The sequence below is a fragment of the Salvia miltiorrhiza genome, chromosome 1 (genome assembly GCF_028751815.1).
Source record: "Salvia miltiorrhiza cultivar Shanhuang (shh) chromosome 1, IMPLAD_Smil_shh, whole genome shotgun sequence".
NCBI lineage: Eukaryota > Viridiplantae > Streptophyta > Magnoliopsida > Lamiales > Lamiaceae > Salvia > Salvia miltiorrhiza.
The window spans coordinates 71,010,704-71,030,428 of NC_080387.1; the positions used below are offsets into that span (position 1 = coordinate 71,010,704).

Consider the following 19,725-nt stretch of genomic DNA (forward strand, 5'->3'; position numbering starts at 1 on the left):
AGTTTTTTCCTCCATTCTTTCCCTCTATTTTTTATATATTATATAGATGTAGTAGAAATGAGATGAGATGTAGGTTAATAACTGAAATTTTAAAAGTAATTGTAAATTTAAATTATGGCGAAAAAAAGTAGCCGTTGAACTCCTCTTTTATATATTATATAGATTCCTAGGTTTGGGCTCGTATAATATTCAGTTGGGGCGTGTAACTGTAATGTGCTGTATAATTTATTTTTTCTCTATAAAATATGGTTCTGAATCTAACGGGTTCTAGATTTGACGGTCATCCTGTAAGCAATTAAATTTATAGCCTATTAAATCCTGCCATGTGGAAATTATAAATTAAATATAAAATTATATATTTTATTTTATATTTTGGAATTAAATTAAATATAATTTCAAGATTAAATAAATATATAATTAATATATGATTATGTGAATTTATTGACCAGTCAGAAATTGACATGTGGAAAATCTACATAAAATATTAAATATTTTATGTAGGTAAATATGAATCTTGAGGAGTCAATCAAATCGCGCCACCTCAGCCCTGAAAGCCCAATATGAGGGCCCAAAGTCCACCAGCCCCACTCCATTATTCACCTATAAATATAGGTCATTTGTGGAGTCAAAGAGAAGATAAATTATTTTGAGAGCTCAAACATTGAAGGAGTAATTCACTACAACGAAGTCATCTCCAACGTTCAAGGCGTTCTGCAAGGAAGATCAACGAGTTCTTCATCAAAATCATCCAAGTCAACGTTTGATTCAGAAATAAGGTGGAAGCCCTCTGGATTGACGTCATCAAATCAAATTCAAGTCAACATTCAAGTTCAAGGAGATCAAGAAATTATATTTCCCTCCAAGGATTTGAAGAAGTTCGAAGAGAAGAATCAAAGAATTAAAATAGAGAATCACAACCCGCAACAAATTCATTTCAATCCATATATTTTGGATTTGTACACATTTTTGTATTTCATTTATTGAATACAATAAAATTTGTGTTTGCACGTCCTCACAATAGCATTACGAGTTTTTTAGTGCATTTTATCCTCATTCGCACACTCATTGAGAACTTTCCATGAGTCATCTGTCATGGAATTGCTCTCAATCACAATTAACCTCAATCACATACTTGTATATTTGGAATCTCTCTCTTTCTGATGTGTTTCGATTCATGTATGTATTTCTCTGCTTCGAATCATTAACGGTACCTTAGTCACATACTTGCATGTTCTTGAAATTCCTATCTTTTTTATGTGTTTCGATTCGTTAATACACCCCTCCATTTCGGTACATTAACAAGAGCCATTCATTGTTCGTGTCTTGTGCATTGATTATCACTCCTTACTTCTGCCAGGGACATCACATATATTATTTTTTTAATCAGTTAATATAAACTTTGAACTTTTTGAAATTCGGCCCCAATTAAAAATTTGATCTCATTTAACTTTATATGGATGTTAAAATTTTATCGCATGTGCTCTATATGACCTAACTATATGATGAAGAAGAAAAGAAGAAAATGTTTCAACTCCATGTAAGAAAATTCCGACGTTGACATAGGATAAAATGTTGCAAAAAATTTAACTCTCATCAAATCTCAAAAAATTCAAAAATTAATTTGATTTTATTGTCCAAATTTTAAAACAATCCTGTCAGTACATGCGATCAACCCTAAAATAGAAAATATGTAGAATGGGCCAACCCAAGATTTGATTTAATGACATCCATGTGGCCATGTGAAATTAACCTCATGCACATGCCTTAGACTTTCCTTTTGTCACTGTCTTCAATATTAACCAATAAACTTTTAGTGTTATAATTGTTTTTTTTTTTTTTTTTGAAAGCTTTCATTAATTAAATTAGATAGATCATTAATTACTTGCAAATAATGGGCAAACTGACTCGTTTCTTCGCTCTAAATATAGCCTTTTGCAATCCACATAAATGTTTGGTTAAGTTTAATTTAAAAAGCGTGTTTGGATGATTAAACTTATATGTTAAAGAGATAATTTTGTGAAAGAGAAAAAAAATTAAAAAGAGAGAATTGGAAAAAAATGATGAAAATATATATGATAAAAATAATAAATCGTTATTGAATAATATTTGTAAAATGCTCGTTGCATATAAGATTATAAAAAATAAATAACGATAAATAAATTTATTTTTACAGTTTATAAATGAAAATTTATTTTATTAAATACTACTAAATCATTTTAAAAGGCTTATAAACTCGTCAAAAACCTCTATATTCTATAGACAGGTTATAGGTCGACGGGAAACTAAGTCTAAGAAATAAATTATATACATGTGTTTATCGTAATGGTTTGTTGTCACTAGTAAAGTTATAGGTTTTCCATGACTTTTTTTTGCTTGAATAGGTTTTCATGACTTAATGCTAACGTTAATGGGCCTGTTTTTATATTCTTCTATTTTATTTGAAAAAGTCGATCTCATGATTAACGAGTTTACCTCAAAGATAATTAATGAATTCGTGTTACCTTAAATTTTGAATTAAATTGTAGGATTGGCAATGTAGTTTTTTTTTTTTTTTTTTTTTGATAAGTATTATTGGCAGTGTAGTTTGACAACCAAGAAAATATAGGCATACTCGGATGCATTAAGTTCGGTTCACCGTAGCAAATTTCACAATATTTACCTTACTTTGTCTATGTAACGCCAAATTTTCTTTTAATAATAATTAATTAATTAAATTAACATATCACCCTTATTACAACATTCCTTAAGCCACATCGACTGTAAAATTTACACAAAAAAGTTGAAAAGAGTGTTATAATTGAGTCGTTTAAATGATTACACCAATCTAATACATCTAGCAACAGAATATTTCTGACATTAAACACACATTTATCAGATGCAACTGTTTCAATCTCAAAGAATTGACCCTATAATTCTCCATCACAATGAGAGGCATCACTTACCTCCATCTTGAAGGTTGATGCATATTTGAACACACACACAATAATGATCCTAGAAGTGTGACCAAGGCTCACTCCCATTGGATTTCTCTGTGGTAAGTCCATTCGGAGGGATTCAAGGTTCTTTTTCCATCAGCAGCAACGAGATCGTAAGGCGAGTCCTCCGGAAACTCAGTAGCCATTGATCTCCAATGTAGACTAGGCTCCCACTCAGCTTCCCTGAGCACCTTCAGTATTTCCTCCGCGACCATCTTACTGCCCTCCTCGGACAGGTGAACTCCATCCCTGTGCAAAATGCGCGCAAGGAAAGAGTTTTTCTCCCTATTACTATGGCCTCAACATAGTAATAAAGGAGGGGAGGGTTGATATATTGTACTCACTTTATGAAGCAAGCATCTAGCCAATCTTCTCGTTTCTGGAATGCAGTATATAGATCGATTGCCTTTACGCCCAACTCCTGGCACAGCTCCATACAAGCTTCAGAATATGTTCGACATAGCTCATTTGTCCGGACTAGCTCACTGAAAAAGGAACTGGTACGCGGAGGAAATACCAAAGAAGCACCCTCAGAAACTCGTGTTAATGCTAATGAGTTCGAGGAATTATATTCTAACAGCAAAAAGTCGTACCTGTTGTTACGAATCTTGGCTTCATCGACAGGAGGACAACTCAGAAATATTACGCGAGTCTTGTCTGATAGATTCTGGAATCAGAAGTAACTGGATCAACAAAATATACTTGAAACAAATCTGCTATTCACTATAATGCCAAAAGATGTATTACTACAATCAGGAAAACTACTCCAAAAATGTACTAGTTCACTGATTACTGACTATTTTACTAACAAATCACCTTGAGATGGGTTCCGATTTTCTTCATGTTCTCAATGTATTCTGGAAGAGGGACGTGAGGACCTCGTCCAGATGAATGAGGTCCCGTGGAATCATTGCCACCAAAATACACAATCACCAACTCCGGCTGAATTTCAGCATCCTGAAATGAAATATCATAGGATCAGAGACGCGGTTTTCTTAAGATATCAGCATGCCATCTCATCATACAATTTCCAAATGAATCGGCCTTCCACTTTCTACAGAGCTCGTGGCTTGTGAAGGAGAGCACCATAACAATGGCTCAAATAAGGCATAATTTGCTATGGCACCAATTTAACTGTTTGAGTTAGTTTCCATAGTTGCTTACCGCTTTTCAATTGTAGCCATAAAGTTACATACTGGTTCTATTCATATAACTTAACATAATTGATGCAAAATGCAAAAAACTGTAAATCAATGCAGGCCATAATCCACCAATCACATGTAGTTCATAGGAGATTCCATAATAGCAAAAGCATCATGTACCTTTGGGAAAACTTGATCAAGGATTTGGAGAGCTCGTCTTGAATTCCAACCATAGTAACCTCTGCTAATTATATCAGCCTATGAAAGAAAGCTTATAAGATGATTGTGCAAATAGACAAAGGTGTGATTACTAAACAATGTAATCAACGAAGAAGACAATTATCCCCAGAAAATACTAAATTCTCAATTCTGCTTATCAACTATAGCAAAACCCAACCTTCATTTCCACTGCCACAGTGGAGATGAAATTGAACTAGTAAAATACCGCTTTCCACATACTACATTTAATGATCTAAATGGAATTGAATTCTCCAAAAGCTTGAATGATTGAATTTTTTCCCCCTCCAAACATAGCAGTGCGAAATTAGATAAATGTCATGATCACGTTCACAGCAACATATTGCGACGTTCATAGATTGATTCTGGCAAATTAATTGGAACAGCTCACACGAAATGCAAAATCACAAAAATGTAGTAACTGTCAATTAAGCTTTGTCAGAAGGCGAGTGAAAGAGGAAATGGTATGAAATTGACAAACTTTGCGGGCATAGATATCGGAGAGGATGGCAGCCCAACCGCCATTACTGAAGCTCAATTGAACTATAGATGATCCAAACAGCATGAACAATGGCCTCGTTGGTCCCACCATCTCTCTCTGTGAATTGATCGACGATTGTCCAAGCAATCAATCGCAATCTTATCTATTACACTTCTACTCCACCAGTTAGGGCAGGCAGACTGTAGAGTGGATCAAGGGAAACTAAACTTGTTTTTTTTCTTTTCCTATCAATAATGGTTCCTTACTTATTTTTTATTTATTTTTGTGGTGATTTGAAACTCGTATTTGTGTGCTTGCTTTTTATCCCCCTAAATGAAGAAATAATATAATGATATATGAATTTATCAATTAAAGTGGAGGCCATATTTTCTATATCTTAGGATAATTAGGGCTTATGGAAATCATAAGTTTTTGTGTATTTTTGTTATTAATTAATAGAATTAATAAAAAAAATTGTATATTTTTTAATTCTAGCTATGAAATCGGTTAAAATTGGTGTAGGGGTGAGCATTCGGATTTCGGATCGGATTTTTGCCTGATCCGATCCGATACGAGAATCCGAAATTTCCCTAAACTTCAATCCGAACCGAACCGTATTATCCGAAAATCCGAATTCGAAAATTCAAAAAATTTCAGATAAAATCCGATCCGAACTGAAAAATCCGAAATAGATGTCAACCTAACCTATTAGATAATTACAATCAAATGAAGGTCATAATTAACAAGCCATTAATTATAATCAACCAAAATGAGAGTATAAGGTTAGAATTTAGAAAAATTTAACTATTTAAAAACTAATAATTATATATATTTATTTATAATATTATAATATTAATTATAGGGGTAATTGCCTGTAAATTCCTAACGTTTACACGGAATTGGTTTTTGCACCTTTTTTTATTTTTCTACTTTTAAATACATAACCTTTCGTTTTTGTCTCGAATTTGTTCGATCACCGATTTTTTTTAACGCCGGCACCGGAAATGCCATTGTGGTTGCCGGAATAGATGAGATGGCAACCGGAATTGACACCTAAACATAAATTTTACATGTGGCAAAAAAAAATTAAAAAAAGAAGAAAATTTCTAACTCATCATCTTCCCCAACCTAATTCACCTCTTCCTCCTTCCCCCCACCCGTCGGCGCCGCCCGCCGCCACCATACGCCAGCGCCAGCCACCCCTTCCCCCATTCCCAGACCCATCGGCCCTCTCCCATCCCCAGACCCATCGGCCCCTCCCCAAAATCTCCAGATCCCGTCTGTCCCTCCCCAGTCCCCAACCCGCTACCGCCCATGCCGCCACCATTGCCGGCACCACCCACACTGTTCTCACCACATTCGCAAGCACGGACGGCAGCGCACAAAGGGCAACAATTCGTGCCCTAGATCTGCAATTCTCCACCAATTCGCGCCGCCCCCTGCTGCGCCACCACCACCATCGCCACCGCCAATCCCCGCGCTTCGCCGCTTCAATTCGGAGAAATTGGAACTGGTGAGATGTGAAGGGAGTGAGGGAAAGTCTGGTGAGAGGGGGAGGGGGCGGCGGAGGTCGGCGGGATCTGGGGATGGGGGAGGGGAAGGTCGTTGCGGTCTGGGGAGTGGAAGACCGACGAGATCTGGGGAGGGGGAGGCCAGCGAGATCTGGAGAGGGTGAGGCCGGAAGTTCGCCACGAAGTGGAGGCTGGTCTGCTGCTCCGCCGCTTGGTCGCACGCCTTGCTCGTGCACTACCACGAAGTGGAGGCTGGTCTGCTGCTCCGGAGGACGGCGGCGACGATCGACTTCCTCCGCTGCTCCAGGCGGTGGAGCGTTGGTGGTGGTAGCGGTGGGTGGCGGCGCCAGGTAGGGGGAGGGAGAGTTAGGGTTTGGGGTGGGGAAGGGAAAAAGGACGATTGGGGGGTGGTGATTTTCCTTTTCTTTTCTTTTTTATTTTTATTTTTTTTCCACATGTATTTTTAATTTCATTTTTTTTCAGATTTTTTTGCCACATGTCGCAAATGAGCCAAGTGGAGAATTTCGGCTGCCACAGTGGCATTTTCGGCGCCGGCGTAAGAAAAAATCGGTGATCGGATAAATTTCAGACAAAAACTAAAGGTTGGGTATTTAAAAGAAGAAAAATAAAAAAAAAGTGCAAAAACCAATTCTGTGTAAACGTTAGGAATTTACAGGCAATTACCCCTTAATTATATTATAAATATAATTCGAATTTTGGATTTTTTTCGGATTTTTAAAGTGCCAATCCGATCCGATTTGAAAATCTGAAATTTGCTTAAAATTTAATTATATTATAAATAGAAATCTTAAAATACAGAATAATTTTTTTTGAAGTACATAATAAATATTTTAATATTATGAATTTGAATTCTCTAGACAAATTCAGTATGAAAGTCAACTTAATGACATTCAAACCAATTCAATTATTATAAAACCTACAACTATATAAAATAAAAATTATATATACTAAATTTATTGTAATAATATCATTGTTATAATTTTAATGGATGGCCACACTAAGAGCATTCGCAATGTGGTTCCTTGATAGCCTACTTGATAGTGGTTGTGTTATTGAGTAGGTAGTGCTGCATTGTGGTCCTTGATAGCCTACTTGATAACATTAGTTTTGATTTTATGTTTTTCATTTAAATTTTATTGCATAATTTAAATAACATATTTTTGTTTAAAACTTGATCGATATAGAAATGAAAACTGAAATGCATCCTCCCAATTCTGTAAAGAAGTAAGGCTCAGCTAAATAAAATGAAAGGGGCCCAACTAATATTACAAATCCCAGCCCAATTAAATAAATAAAAAAGAATATTGGGCCAGCTAAATAAAAAGAAAACGGCCCAAAATAGGAGCCCAACATATTAACCCCTTTCTCCTTCATTCTCTCTCTCAACAATTCCTCTCTCTCTCTCTCTCTCAGAATCCGGCCGCCCCACCCTCTCCCCCCCCCCCTTCGAGCATACTCGAAGACTCGAGTATTGCTCGAGTACCTCCCCCCGCAACGCACCTACTCGAAGGCAACGCCTTCCTCGAGGAGCCACTCGAGGAAGGCGTTGCGGGTGCTCTAAATTCAACAATTTTAGGTGCATAATTAAATTACACAAAAGTAATATCGTATACTTAACATAATAAGTCTAGATTATTATTTTTGAAGTCTTTTACTAAGTAGTCAAACATTATTATTTTTTCAAAAAAATAAACCTAAAAAAATTCAAATATCCAATTCATTTAATTCATCCATATCAATTAAGTAATAATAATTAAGTAATGTTTGGAACCAAATGGGAGTTTCATCTTGTTATTTTAGCAAACATTACTTAATTAGATAATGCAAATCAGATAATCTTACCGCCATTTTTTGATATAAACACACCCCACCAGTATTGCTTCGCACTTTCTTCATCGCACTCCTCATCGCACTCTGCAATCTTCGCTTGATTTCGATCTCACAGCGCAAGTTTTTATCTTGAGTTTTGCTTAGTTGATATGCTCGAATTATCCCTAATTTCTGTTTCTTTTTGGTTGCATTTTAATCCTCTGCTTTTTTTATATATTCGTATCGCATCGGATCGGATCTTGATACTTTTTTGTTTTGGATCTGTTCTCCTGAAATTCACATGATTTTCGTTACTTGTGCGAAATTTGAAGGGCCTATTGTGGCTTTATATGTGTTATTGGGGCATTTCTAATATTTATCTGTTGATTTCTCAGTTCGAGCTCTGCTATGAGTTTTGCTAAGTTGATCGAATTAGCCTTAATTTCTATTTCTTTTTTGTTGCATTTTAATCCTATGCTTTACGTTCTTGTTTTGCTTTTTTTTAGAACAACTCCACGTTTATTTGAATACTAATTGTAAAAAAAACTGTCAATTTTTTTGCCGGGAATTTGTCACTGTTGGAACTGCTCTTTTATATACTAATATAGATAGATGTGTGGAAAATAAGTGTATTATATATTTGGGTGCATGTGTGTATGTGTGAGAGATTGTGTTAATTTGATGAATAGTTGGCTAGTGATGTTGTTGATTTGAATCCATGTAATATTTGTCATGCACAATCTTTTGACAGGAGCACTCTTGATTGAGAACGTACTAGTTTAAAATTATTTCAGGCCATTATATTAGGGCGATTTGCAAAAATAGGCCACTATTTTTCGGACTTGCAAAAATAGGCCAATTATTTTAGTTTTTGGTATTTTTAGGCCACATGTGTACCCAATCAGGCTATTTTGGGCCAAAAAGTGGCCTATAAATGCTGAATTGAGCTCAAATGTGGCTTAAAAATGCAAAAAACTAAAATAATTGACCTATTTTTGCAAATCGCCCTAATATAATGGCCTGAAATAATTTTAAACTCGAGAACGTACATACTAACCTATAATGTTATGCCTTTCTCCCTATCGTAGCTATGTCGGACTTGGTGACACACGAACAAGTCGAAGCAGCCTTGGCAAAAGCTAAGGCAGCCTTGGCAACAGCCGAGGCAAACTTGGCAAGACCCAAGGAGGACGCATCAGAATGCCTTTCAAGCAAGACGAGTGACGCAGAGGATGCAGCAAAAAGGGTAAACGGACACTCAAACATCGAGATGGAAGGTGAATGTTTGCTGTTGTTTTTTTGTTAGTTTTAGCTTTTTCATTGATTTCTCACTATTTGTATTGTGCAGACATAGACAGCTCATGGACGATGATTACGGCGGAGAGTCAGAAGCTGTTGTTGCTATCTTCAGAGTATATGACAATCTTACACAAGCTGAAAATAGTAGAGAAAGATGAGGATTTATGGGTTAAAAGGATGGAATTGATTGGCCAAAATGAACTCGAATTTGTTCGAGAAGAAATAAGCAAGACTAAAAGTCATCTAGTGGGTATCTCTTTTGAGCCGGAGGAAGAAGAAGATGCTGAAAAGTATTTGGAATGGAATGATAAAGTAGTCCAGCTTACTGAAATGGAGAGAGCAACAGAAGAGGTGATAGAAAGGATTCAGAGCTACATAGATTTGTCGAAGCAGTGTGTGAACTTGTTCAAACAAGCCCTCAGCAAGTGTGAAGAGGCATGTAGGCCGGTAAATCAACTCTTTGGGGAGCGCGTGCAACTTATGTTAGTTAACAGCTCAAAGTATGTCAAGATTGTTGATGTTGCTGATATATCAACAATAATTCGAATATACAACGAAAGAGAAGATTTCATAGGAATGGAACTGAAGTTCACCATCTCTTCGTCTGCTGCAAGAACTGGGTTGGAGACCAATCAAATCTGCCGTCTGACTAATGGAAATATTTTAGCACTGAACCCTCGCCAGCTGTACCGACTTGCCATCACTGAAGATGGAGTTGTCTTCTCCACACTGACCTCGGAAGAGGCTGCTGCTGCTGGATTCAAGCAGTGATATTATCACTCGGTAGTTGAGTCTATATTTTTTTTTCCACGTACAGCTATTAGTTTCACGTGCTTAATGATTGCTGAATGCATTGACTTCTTGTTTTTTTATCTTGCTGAATGTCAATTAACCATGGAAGTTTGGTATATGCGATATTATCCTTTATTGCAAACTCTAGACATGCAAAATTGATGATTATGTTTTGGAAAGAAGGGCCCAATTGCAATGAAAGTTTGACTACCTATGGATTGGTAATTTCACTCAGACAGACCTTTTCATTCATCTGGAAACAAAAATAAATTTATGAAATTCAATTTAAAAATATGACTTCTACTTGGGGTGTGAATTCCTAAAAAAGCTGGAAGATATATAAATTATCTACACTAAGAAGAATATGTAATTCTTATTAACACACTATTACGGGCAAAAATAAATTCATTCTGATTATAACATCTAAGTTTTTCAATTATTTAAATTTTGTCCCATTGCATGCTTTGCATGGACCATAAAGGCCACCAAATCTCATAATTACTTGAATATTTTACTATCCAAATCACCAAAATTTAAACAGATTCAGATAATTAGTAAGTATATTATACAAGTTTGAAATAAGATTAAGTAGTAAAATCACTTTTAAATAATTTGATACGAATACATGTATATATATTCTAGAAAAGTTTAAGTTGTTGAACAACCATAACCTTATTATTACACGATTAGCTAATTGATATTTTAGAAAACTTCACAAATTGAAGATAATAAATAAATTAGAATCTCACGCGTACTTTTATTTATACTATTTATTATTAATATTTTAAATATTTGAATTTAATAAGATAATTAACTAATTATTATAACAACTTATTTTTATAAATTCAAACGAGTTTGGGGAGTCAGCGAGATTATTATGTCGGCTTGAGATGAGAATGAGTAATTAACGAATATTTATACTATCTAATATTAATGCTTTCATTGTAACATTTGAAATTTATTGAGGCAAATAGCTATCTAGTGTACAATTTATATTTAATTAATCATATATATATATATATATATATATATAAGAGTTTGAACAATTATTGGGTGTTACTATACGAGTTTGGTACATTATTAATAGTATTAAAATTATTTTTTAGAATTAGTCTGAGCATTAATCGACATGACTATACAAACTTTTTTTTAGCTTATAGTTTTTTTGTTATTCATTTTGTTTATAATTAATGTCTACTTGATCATTGCGACAGCTACCTAACTATTGTAACAATTATCTTTATACATTCAAACAAGTTTGGATAATTAATGAGTAATATTACACATGTTTGAGAGTATAACGAGTAATAAAATTACATTTTAACTATGTTTGAGATGGGTATAAGTACGTAGATTTATTTGTTTTGATTGATCGTCATACTCTACCACCACCAACAAAATGACAAAATCCTACTCAAATATATAAAATTATTTTTAAAATTATTATTTGAAAAAAGAAAAACAAAGTGATGAAGTGGTGCAGCGGTAATGCCTTATTTTTCCCCAAGGTCATGTGTTCGAACCTCCTTGCCCCACTTTTGCGGTTTTTTGCGATTTTTTTCCTTTTATTTATTTTTTTACGTTTTTTTCTAATTTTGTTTCCATTTTTTTATGTTTTTTTTTCCTTTTCCTTTTTTCTTTATTTTTTTCAATTTTTTTCAATTTATATATATATATATATATATATATATATTTTTTCTTTTCAGTATTTTTTTTCTTTTTACTGTTTTTCTTTTGCATTTTTAAAAATTTTACTATTTTTCTTTTGCATTTTTTTTATATTTTGCCTTTTTTATCCTTTATGGTATTTTTTTTGTTTTTCGATTGTTTTTCATTTATATTTTTTTTATATATTTTTGTGAAAAATATAATGCTTTTAAAATATTACATTCTTCATAACAATAATTGCTTTTTTTATGACAATAATACTTGAGCAAATAACTAAAAGTATAAGTTCTTGTGAGTAAAAATAACAATTATTGTGAACAAATGTTTCAAAATTATTACATTTGTTTATGATAATAGTTACTTTTATTTATTAGAACTTGTACTTTCAATTATTTGGTTAAGTCATTATCATAGTCGAAAAAGTAATTATTGATATGAATAAAAGTAGTGCTTATTTTTATTCATTCGAACTTATATTTTTAGTTATTTAGTCAAGTAAAAATTGTCCTAAGAAAAATTAACCATTGATATGATAAAAGGTAATGTTTTAACAATATTACATTTCTTCACAATAATGTTTATTTTTGTTCATAAGAATTTTTACTTTTAGTTATTTTCTCAAGTAATTATTTTTGTAAGTAAAAGTAATTATTGATGTGAAGAAAATTAATTGTATTTAATTTCCACTCGCTAGAACTTTTATTCTTAGCTATTTGGTCAATTAATTACTGTCGTACGTAATAAAAAGTAATTTTTTAAAATCAAATAAAAGTTTATTATTGTTACAATGAAATGTAATGTTTCAAAATTATTACATTTGTTCACAATAATTGTTACTTGACCAAATCGTTAAAAATAAAAGTATTAACGAGTGAAAATAACATTACTTTCTTCACATCAATAACTACTTTCACTTACAAAAATATTTACTTGCTAACGTTGCATTACATCATATCAATAGTTACTTTTCATTACGACAAAATATTGAATGATAGGAAATACTTATATTGACATAAGTATATATTTGTTCTAACAAATGTATATGTTAGGCTTTATAAATGTAAATATTAATATTAGGGTTTAGTATTCAAGGTTTAGGGTTTAGTATAGGGATGGCAATGGGCCGGATCTGGACCGGATCCTGCTTGGTCCAGATCCAGATACGAATTTTCTTACTTAGGTCCAGATCCATTGGATCCAAAAAAATAAGATCCAGTCCCAGATCGATTAGATCCACAGGGTCTCGGGTCTAGATTCAGATCCATACTTTTTACTCTTTTAAAACATTTATAAATTTTAAATTAACTAAAAAAAATCAAATTTTGTCTAGAGTATCAACAATTATTTAAAAATAAATATTAAATCATAACCTATATAAAAATATTTGTATAAAATTGCATTTTTAAGTAAAAATATGATATTCAAGTATTAAATAATATATTAGTAGATACACACTTATTTTAATTGTATATACAAAAAGGGATGAAAGATTAATTATCATATCATTACAATCAATTTTATCTCTATCTTCATCACAATATTCAGTAACAGTGAAACAATGTGTCTTCCATTTTTACATTGAAAAGAAAAAATAATATTATCAATATAAATAAAAGATATAATAATAATAATAATAATAATAATAATAATAATAATAATAATAATAATAATAATAATAATAATAATAATAATAATAATAATAATAATAATAACAACAACAACTAAAATTTAAATTAAGATAAAATAAAATATTATTTTTAATAGAATTATATACATTATTTATGAAAATAGATGTTTAGATTAGTAATAGATCTTTAAGGTAGAGTTTGATAAAAATAAAATAAAATAAAATATATATTTTTTATATATAACCGGATCCGGACCGGATCTGGGTCTCAAAACTTTTGCTCCAAATCCAGATCCACAAATCTTAAGAGTAATCCAGATCCGGTCCAGATCCATTGGATCCATTTTTTACAAGGTCCAGATCCTGTAAAAAGGATTTGGATCTGTGGATCTGGACCGGGTCCAGGATCCATTGCCATCCCTAGTTTAGTATTCAAGGTTTAAAGTTTAGTAGTCAGTGTTTAGGGTTCAGTCTTCAGGATTTAGATTGTAGAAAGATATTGAATGATAAGAAATACTTATATTGACATAAGTATACATTTTTTTATATACATTTACAATATTAGATAAAGAAATTAAATGATCGCGCTACAGGGGACTCGAACCCAAGACCTTTGGCCTTGGGCACTAACCTCTTACCGCTTGGCCAACACACGCACACCTACATAAGCATACATTTGTACATACAAATGTAGTATATGTTAGGCTTTTTAAAAGTAAATATTACCATTAGGGTTTTGTATTCAATGTTTAGGGTTTAGTATTCAGTGTTTAGAGTTTAGTATTCATTATTTAGGGTTTAGTATTCAGTGTTTAGGGCTTAATATTCATTATTTAGGGTTTAGTATTAGATATTTCAGGTTTACAAAATATTGAATGATAGGAAGTACTTATATTGACATAAGTATATATTTGTTCCAACAAATGTATATGTTAGGCTTTATAAATGTAAATACTACTATTAGGGTTTAGTATTCAAGGTTTAAGGTTTAATATTCAGTGTTTAGGGTTCAGTCTTCAGGATTTAGGTTGTAGAAAATATTGAATGATAAGAAATATTTATATTGACATAAGTATACATTTGTACATACAAATGTATATGTTAGGCTTTATAAAAGTAAATATTACCATTAGGGTTTAGTATTCAAGGTTTAGGGTTCAGTATTCAAGGTTTAGGGTTTAATATTCAGTGTTTAGGGTTTGGTATTGATTATTTAGGGTTCAGTTTTCAGGATTTAGGTTGTAGAAAATATTGAATGATAATAAATACTTATATTGACATAAGTATACATTTGTGCATACAAATGTATATCTTAGGATAAATAAAAGTAAATATTACCATTAGGGGTTTAGTGTTCATTATTTAGGATTTAATTAGTATTCAGTGTTTAGGATTTAATATTCATAATTACATTAGAAAATATAACACTTTATATTGAATGAAAGGTAAATATTATAATAACATAAGTATACATTTGTGCTAACAAATGTATATTTAATTTATACTCATTAAAAGTAAATATTTCTATTAGAGTTTAAGATTTAGTGTTTAGGGTTTAATGTTCAGGGTTTAGGGTTTAGAAAATATAATATTTTATATTGAATGAAAGAAAATACTTATATTAACATAAGTCTACATTTGTGCTAACAAATGTATATTTTATACTTATTAAATAACGTAGAAATAAATAAAATACATAAAAATAATCAAATAATTATTCATGTAATCATTGTTGTAAGAAAAAGTAATTATTGAAAGAATGAAAAATAATGCTTAAAACAAATTACTTTTCTTTTTGTCATAATAATAATTATTTAGGAATAATGTAAAAATAAAAAAATACAAACAAAAAATAAATAAAAATACATTATAAAAAATCAGAAAAAAAGTACTTATTATTATGCAAAAAATTTAAAACTGAAGCAAAGAAAGAACCAAAATAAAAACAAAAAGTGGAGCAAGGGGGTTTCGAACCCCTCCCCTTTAATAGAAAAGAGGGAGGCACACTTATCCACTGGATAACATTAAAGCTTTGGTTTTGTTCATGAAATTCTACAATATAGCTTGTAAATGTGGATCAGGGTGACCGCATACAAAACAGGCACCAGAGACTAACTCAAAGTCAACATGCTAAAGCGAAGTCAACCTTTAAACAGAACAGGCAAGACAACCTCAAAGAGGCAAACGAAGAAAACCACCAGAGCAACATCCGAAAATAAAAAACAAAACAGCGCTCAAGATGAAAAACATCAAGCAAGAGGGCACAACGATGATAAGAACCGCACCTCTGAGCGCAGTGCAGCGCTCCCCCCGACAAAAACTCAAACGTTAAAAGTAATTTTTTATTATATTATAAATATGATAATTGGGTTTGTATCAATTTTATATGAACATAGAAATATAAAAACGTTCTTCATTTTAGTTATTATTACCAGTATTATTTTGACATGAAATATTGAAATTAATAGAATTGACAAAATAATTGTTGAAAGTAATTCGAGATTGATGATTACTAGTACGCACGCCCGTGCGATCCACGACGAATATCGAAATTAAATAATATTTTAAATAAATAAATATAAATATTAAACAGTATCAAAATATAATGAAATATAATTATTTAAAAAAATAATCCACACTGGTTACCCAATAATGAACTTGATATAAAAAACATATAAAATTTCAACTTTGTGTTTTCAATAGTTGAAATATTATTTAATTGTTTTTAATTGGTAAATGGTGATAAATATATAAATTCATAAAGAAAATAAAAGATATTCCTTATATTTTAAAAATTTAAAAGTAGGGGTAATTGCCCCTAAATACATTACATTTTCCCATTTTCTGAAATTGCACATCACCTTTAAAATCCGCCTCATAATACATAATCTTTCTTTTTCTTATGGAATTGCACATGGTCAGCCAACCACCAACCGGAAAAATGACGTGAATGCCGGAAACGCCACATATACACGTCGGAAAAAAAAATTAATTGATGTGGCAGCCATGTAGGATTTTTTTTTTTTTTTTGCTATTAAATTCGAATTTCTAGAATACAGAATTAAGGCATTAATTTCTCAAATCCCCAAATTTTTCCTAAATACCCTAGTTTAATTTTACAATTTCCCCATTCGCAATAAATTGTCGAACGGACGAATCTTTATCGACTTGCGCCGAACCCGATGGTTGGCCTCCTGACATCGCTGATCGCAATCTTTCCTCACTATATCCCACGAAAACAACAATTTCCCATCACCCCTGCTGTTTACCATAATCAACAACACGACAACAATAAATGCATTTAAATCAGCCAAAAAATGATTATATCAACTAAATTTTCAGCACAGTAGGCCCTGGATAAAGAAAGCAACCCACGCCAAATGCATAATGAATAATTCAAATTGCCGGCTCGTTCCCTTTAATTGAGTTTGTGGAATCTATGCAAATTAGCAGTTGATGTTAGGGGAAAGATTGCAATATAAGTTAAATCAACGACGACATGTTCGTCGCCCTGCCTGGTCCGTCCCGTGCGCCAGAGCCATGGTCGCTGGTTCGTCACGTGCGCCGGAGCCTTTGCCGCTGGTTCGTGTTGGTGTAATCGCTAGAGCAAGTGTAATCGCCGGAGCTGCAGCCTTTCTTGGTGTTGGTGTAATCGCTGGAGCTAGGGCAATGTGGAGCAGATCGCTGGACGCTAGAGCGATTGTGGAGCAGATCGAAATTCAAGTCTGGATGCTAGGGCAATTGTAAAAAGTGGGAAATTGTAAAACTAGAGAATTTAAGGGAAACTTGGAGATTTGAGAAATTAAAGCCTTAATTATATATTCTGGAAATTCGAATTTAATAGCAAAAAAAAAAATCCTACATGGCTGCCACATCAATTATTTTTTTTTTCGGCGTGTATATGTGGCATTTCCGGCATCCACGTTATTTTTTCGATTGGTGGTTGACTCATTATGTGCAATTCCAGAAGAAAAAGAAAGGTTATGTATTATGAGGCGGATTTTAAAGGTGATGTGCAATTTCAGAAAATGAGGAAAGGTAATGTTTTTTTTTTTTTGATCGGACAAAGTTATGTTAGATGTTAACAATTAGTTCCCTAAACACTCCAAGAATTCACCAAGCCCACCTTATCTCTCCAATCACCAAATTCGCTCCCAAGGGGGATCGAACTCGGGTCTCATCACTTAAGTGAGGTAAGGTAATGTATTTAGGGGCAATTACCCCTTAAAAGTATGTAACCCTTAGCCCCCTTCTTCATGCTCGCCATTCGACCTAGGGCTCAGTATAAACCGAATCGGATCGAAAAAAATCAATCGAACCGATCATTTTGGGCTCGGTTCAATTTTTTGATTTTTGGATCAATTTTCGATTCGATTTTCAAATGTGAAAACCGACCATGTATCGGTTCGATTTCAGTTCTTCGCCTATGGTTCACAACCGAACCAATAAATCTAATATACTTTTTTTTTGAAGGTCAATAAATCTAATATACTAACCCTAAGGGGGGTGTATTCGTTGTGGATTTCTACAGACTTTAAAAAGTCCATGGATTTTAAATTCCATGGAATTCACATAGATTCCAGACGAGTTTCAAAGAATTCGTGGTTGGATTTCACCCCGATTTTCACTGATTTTCGAAGAATTTGGGGGATAATTGTGGAATTGAAATCCATGATGCCAACGCCCGCCGAGTCCCAGCACCGCTGGAAACCAGCGACCGCTGGGAATCCAGCGAGCGCTGGGAGTAAGTAACTACTAATTGTGATATGGTCCAATCATTGTAAATGTCACCCATCATTGTATATGTCTTTCCACTACCAGTCTGCAACAAATTATCGAAGATTTGATTATTGTTTCAAACAACCACAACATTCATATCATATGGTCCAATAACAAACTTCCACAATGATACCTACATGTCCATAAGCAAACATGCAGCTGTTATACCCAGACATGCAATTATCCACCATGGGTAGTCCAGCAACTTTGAATAGCTTTTCCTAAACAATCTCAGAGTATCCAAGTCAGTACCAAGAGCCATTGTCGGAGCTATACTACCCAGCGCACGCTCAAACCCAGCGAGCGCTGGACTTTCTCAACGGGTGCGGAGTTCCGGCGCTCGCTGGCTTCTTGGCCGCGGGCGCTGGAACTCAGCGCTCACTCAAAACTCCATGGATTTCAATTCTCGTGGTTCTTGGCCGGATTTCGTCGTGTGTATTTTTTGGATGAAATCCATGAAAGTCATTCCGGATTTGAAGTCAATGGAATAACGAATACACCTAGATTTGTATGGATTTTAAAAAGTCTGAAACGAATACACCCAGATTTATATGGACTTTTAAAAGTCTTGAAGGAATACACCAAAATTTCTGCAGACTTTTAAAAGTCTGGAACGAATACACCCAAACTTTTAAAAAAATCCATAGAAATCTATTAAACTCCACAACGAATACACCCATGTAAATCTAATCTGATTTCACATTTATAGACTTGAATAAGAAACCAGTCGCCGCCTTCCCTCTCTAGAGACTCGACAAGCCTTCCTTCCTTCCCCCCTCAACTGCGGCGCCGCGCCGGGCGCTACCACTCATCCCCGCCGGCGACTAGCAGCAGGCCAGTGCAGCCGCGCAGGAGCCCACCTGGGCCACCTCTTTCCCATTGTCACACTGACGCAGCAGCAGACCGGCGCCACTACCAGCTTCTCCTCCACCGCCAAGATTGACGACGCCGCCGACTAGCAGTAGGCCAGCAGCAGACCGGCGCGACGACCACCTCCCCTGATTTACTAAGAAAGATCGTTGCTTGAACCGCCGATCTCAATAAGAGTTGAGGTATTTATGACCGAATTTGAAATTAAATCGAATTATAAGTCTTTTCTCTCTGTTGTTCTTTATTTGCATATGAATTGGACCGGAAATTGAATTATGATTCCCATCTCTATATTGTTTTTCATACAGCTATGGTAAAGTTACGATCTTCAAGTTTATTCGAATTGTTAATTGTTAATTGTTAATTGCTAGGTGTTTGCAGAAGAAAGATTGAAAAAGCTAAAGTTATCATCTTTTTTAATGGAACGGACTCCTTGTCAGCAGGTAGGGTGAATATGCTTAATTTTAGTCTCACATCACAGATTCACATTTTTTCATAAACAAGTATTTTCAAA

The 19,725-nt window shown here is 33.6% G+C and overlaps 1 protein-coding gene across 2 annotated transcripts; it reads right to left on the minus strand.

Annotated features, from left to right (window-relative positions):
- Nucleotides 1-2,779: 2,779 nt before the first annotated feature.
- On the minus strand, nucleotides 2,780-5,088 carry LOC131005709 (GDSL esterase/lipase CPRD49-like). 2 transcript variants are annotated; one of them, XM_057932748.1, is made up of 6 exons: nucleotides 4,836-5,088; nucleotides 4,298-4,375; nucleotides 3,792-3,932; nucleotides 3,569-3,642; nucleotides 3,320-3,472; nucleotides 2,780-3,224 (listed from the first exon to the last, which is right to left on the minus strand). In XM_057932748.1, the coding sequence occupies exons 1-6, from the start codon at nucleotides 4,944-4,946 to the stop codon at nucleotides 3,011-3,013; spliced, it is 771 nt and encodes a 256-aa protein (XP_057788731.1). In that variant the 5' UTR covers nucleotides 4,947-5,088; the 3' UTR covers nucleotides 2,780-3,010. The 2 variants fall into 2 exon arrangements, with proteins under 2 accessions (XP_057788731.1, XP_057788732.1); XM_057932749.1 differs by having other exon boundaries at nucleotides 4,515-5,061.
- Nucleotides 5,089-19,725: the final 14,637 nt, after the last annotated feature.